Source organism: Gossypium hirsutum, chromosome D04 (genome assembly GCF_007990345.1).
Source record: "Gossypium hirsutum isolate 1008001.06 chromosome D04, Gossypium_hirsutum_v2.1, whole genome shotgun sequence".
Classification (NCBI taxonomy): Eukaryota; Viridiplantae; Streptophyta; class Magnoliopsida; order Malvales; family Malvaceae; genus Gossypium; species Gossypium hirsutum.
This window is the reverse complement of record NC_053440.1, coordinates 7212508-7216206: the sequence shown is the minus strand read 5'-3', so window position 1 is coordinate 7216206 and position 3699 is coordinate 7212508. Positions and strand designations below refer to the sequence as shown.

Here is a 3699-nt window from a genome sequence, read left to right as displayed (position 1 = left end):
TGTTAGGCATTCACTTGCGTCACAATTCTTATATTCATGTATCATAAATGTATGGTCCTTGCTGAATTCCTAGCCAAAAACTTTATGATATAAATGCTTCGAACCCAAGTTGGCTGACAGGTATGAGCCCCCCAGCAAGTTGGTCTTGTAATTGTTGAACTGCTTTGAATTTGGCCCAAAGACAATGACTTGCCATTTTGTCATCTAAAAATTAATGAGCAGCACAATGTGCAAACCCAAGCCAAATTGACATTGATCTAAATCTAGTTACAAGAATGGGATTACAATCGGTTTCTTTTCGATCGGAAACCTAGCCAGGACATACAGAATTGCTTTAATCCACCTGTTTATTCGATCAAACTGAAAAAGAAAATACAAAACCTGTATGTACCTACTTTATTATATCATAGAATCATCTCCTATTGGGATTATGCAATGATTTTTGGGATCCCTCAAACAAGTCTAACAAGTAATCCTGTAGCTCTTCAGCATTGTACCTAATGTGTTTCTCGCCGATGTGTTGCATTTGTCTTCCCACGAATGTTCGATAAGCTTGGATTACTTTCAGGGACGTTGAAATTCGTAAATCTTCCCGGAGCTGAACATCTGTGATGATCCATGCTGTCTGCGTTTTATAGACCTCGTCGAAAGCAACATAAAAGCTCCGCAATCTCTCCCTGAGAACTGTCCTTGAGGTAGAACCAGAGCTGGAATTGCTGTCGTCCTTCAGTAAAGAGAGAATTGAACTCCAAGTAGCTCTCTCATAGCTCATCGCATGTTGTTGGAATTTCCAGTTGTGTTTTCGAATCCACTTATCTTCGAATATAAGCCTAAGTTCGGAATTCTTAACCTTTTGAGCCATGTAATATATATTGTTCATCAAAAAGAAGTGTTGCAAGGAAGCATCCCTATATAATTTTGATTTCTCGTCTAGGTTGGCTTCTAGAACAGAAGTGAGTGACTGGAGATGGAGTGCCATTGGAGAACAACTGTCAGAGAAATCTTTAGTTATGCTTTCCTCCCCTGTAGCTGGACTCATATCGGGGGAGAGTGAGGTAGCAGCGGCTCCATCATGGTTCTTGAGGAGTAAATTTAGGGTCTCATTATAATCTGCAAGAAGCCGGATGTAATTCATAACGTATTTGGTCAAATGGTGAACTCCCCCTCCTGCAAAAGGGCTTATTGACGCGTTTGTCGCAATGGCATTCTCAAATTCAAGAAACGTAACCCTTACAGTATCAGCCAATCTCTTCAAAACCTCTTGATACTCGATTCTTATAGAAGAACCAACCTCATCCGAAAACAATGCATTAATGTCCAGAAGAAGATCTGCAAGCACCTCATACATGTCTAGAATTCGAACTAGCCTTTCTGGTTGATGAGAGCCAATTGAGATGGCCTCGGCAAAGTTCAGAAGCTGTAGCATTGGAGCCTTTGCTGCCTCAACAAAACATACCAAATTGGATGATCCAAGCTCTGCAAAAGTCTGGTCACAGAGCCACTTCTCGCTCACAAGATAGGGCCGAACAAAGACCTTCATAGCTCTAACCCATCTCTTGATTTTGGAATTCAAGGTTCCCCACTCCATCTTGAGCACGTCTTCGATGCTCAATTTCTCGATTTCAAGGTTGAAGAGACACTCGTCCAACGCATCCTTTCGAACAAGGATGTATGCCTGGCGACATTCATGGTCATAATTCGAACTGAACATCAAATTGGCAATGCATTTGAGATCAGAAATCACATCTGGATGAACCAAATCAACGATAAACTCCTCTGAGTTCCTACTGATGCTATCTCTGAGGGTAGACTCCTCAACAGACTCATCACCAAAAGAAACTATCGAGCCCTCTTCAACAGCATCATCCTCACTCGAACGGAACGAAATGGGCTCTGGCTCAAAGGGTTGCCTATGGTGAACAAGTACATGTTTGAACTCATCCTCAAGCCTCTGCATTGCCATCTGAAGAACATCATGAGCCCTGCATAACAAATCTTTCTCTTCTTGGCTACTCAAGCACTGATTCTCCAATCTCTCCGTCAACTTCCGAGCTCCGTCAACAGCATTCAGATATTCGGCAACTTCATCCGGACCCGAATCCCATATCATAGAATCATCTGATTCCCAACTCATAATCTTCACCTCAACAACACTCAACTGCTCTTCAATCCCACTTTTCTTACCCTCAACCATGTTATCCTCAATTGTAGCCATTGTAGATAACTGGCTACCAAGATCTGCCAATATTTTCTTGACATCTTTTGTAAAGTTCTTATTAGAACCCAACGCTTTCACTATATGCTCCGCCGCAGCAATTAAATTTTCCTCTCCTTCTAATGATGTAGCCGTAGATTCATAATCCCCCATTGCCATAATCAAAACCACAACAAACTCAAACAAAGCTCACATAAACTGCTTAAAGCCCCACAATCTGATTGAAAATCCAACAGTAACACCGGCCTGGATCACGATTTCAAGCTATTGAATCAACAAATTGATAAAAATGGAAGCTTTTAAAAGAACCCAACAGATGAAAGGACATAATAATCAGAAAGAAGAACAAAAATACATCAAATCAAGCTAAAATCTAAAGAACCCAATTTTTTTTTTAAAGATTCAAATCATTTGCAAACTAAACTTATATCAATCAACCAACTTCAAAACAAAAAGCACCTGCAGATATTTAATGAAATTAATACAAAAAGGAAAGCTCCTTTTGTAGCACAAGAAAGCAAAAAAAAGATGAAAGAAATGTTTTTGAGTGTACGGAAAGTACAAAGGAAGAACATCAAAAGCAGAGAACTGACCTTAAAATTGGGAGCTTCGTGGTAGATTCAGTTTAGAAAGTTGAAGCTTTTTAGTTCCAAGTTTGTAAGCTAAACAAATCTCTCTTCCCTCTGAGAAATTTCAACTTTTTCAAGTCTTTGCCAAGTTCGTGGCTTTGACTAGTTTTGTCTTGGCAGAAGAAATGGAAGAAAAAACAGAAAAACAATTATCTAATGTCAATGTGCGTATATTAAAATTTCTATAATAGCATCTACAACCCATTTTTTTACAACAAACTCATACCATTATATGGTTTGCATGACTTTACCTAAAAAAATAGCTAAAATGTCTTTTTCTAATTGCAAGTATTTTGGCTTTAATTTGTCCACATCTTTTCTTTTTCTTTTTACTTAAATTACAATTAAGTACTTACGTTTCTAATACTGTCTTTTAAACCTTCAAGAAATCATAATTATTATTGGGTTCTATTGTTTAGAGCTGAATACTGAGTTTGAAATTTTGCTCAAGTCAATATGAGCACGTAAGGATCCGTCAAGTTGATATGAACTCGTAAGGATCCGAGTGATCTTATAATGATTCAAATTCGAGATTAATTAAATTTAAGTCCAACAAAGCTTGAGCCCATAATGATTTGAGTGCATAACCAATCTAGTCCGAGACAAATCCAATACAAAATCTGAATAAATTCAAATTTATAATTGAACAACCGGGGTAAACATTAATAATTAATAGTAAAATATATATTATTATATAATATTTTAATGTTTAATGCATATATATAAAAACCAAATTGAAAAAAAAATCAAGGAATGAAATATGGTTGAGGGGCAAATCAGCAATTAACCCTTTTAGAATAGACTTCCTACTTGCATTTGAAGTATATGGATTTTTTTAAGGAATAATATCTGGTA

At 37.5% G+C, this 3699-nt stretch overlaps 1 protein-coding gene across 2 annotated transcripts; it reads right to left on the bottom strand.

Annotated features, from left to right (window-relative positions):
* Positions 1-229: 229 nt before the first annotated feature.
* LOC107934357 (exocyst complex component EXO70E2) lies at positions 230-3114 on the bottom strand. Of its 2 annotated transcripts, none has more exons than XM_016866782.2 (2): positions 2809-3114; positions 230-2461 (listed from the first exon to the last, which is right to left on the bottom strand). In XM_016866782.2, exon 2 carries the CDS (start codon positions 2372-2374, stop codon positions 413-415), a length of 1962 nt encoding a protein of 653 aa, XP_016722271.1. In that variant the 5' UTR covers positions 2375-2461; positions 2809-3114; the 3' UTR covers positions 230-412. The 2 variants fall into 2 exon arrangements, with proteins under 2 accessions (XP_016722271.1, XP_016722272.1); XM_016866783.2 differs by having other exon boundaries at positions 230-2479; positions 2809-3076.
* Between the last annotated feature and the right edge of the window lie 585 nt (positions 3115-3699).

Coding starts and splice junctions, on each gene's coding strand:
- LOC107934357 (XM_016866782.2), bottom strand. CDS start 2,374: ATGGCAATGGGGGATTATGAATCTACGGCTACATCATTAGAAGGAGAG.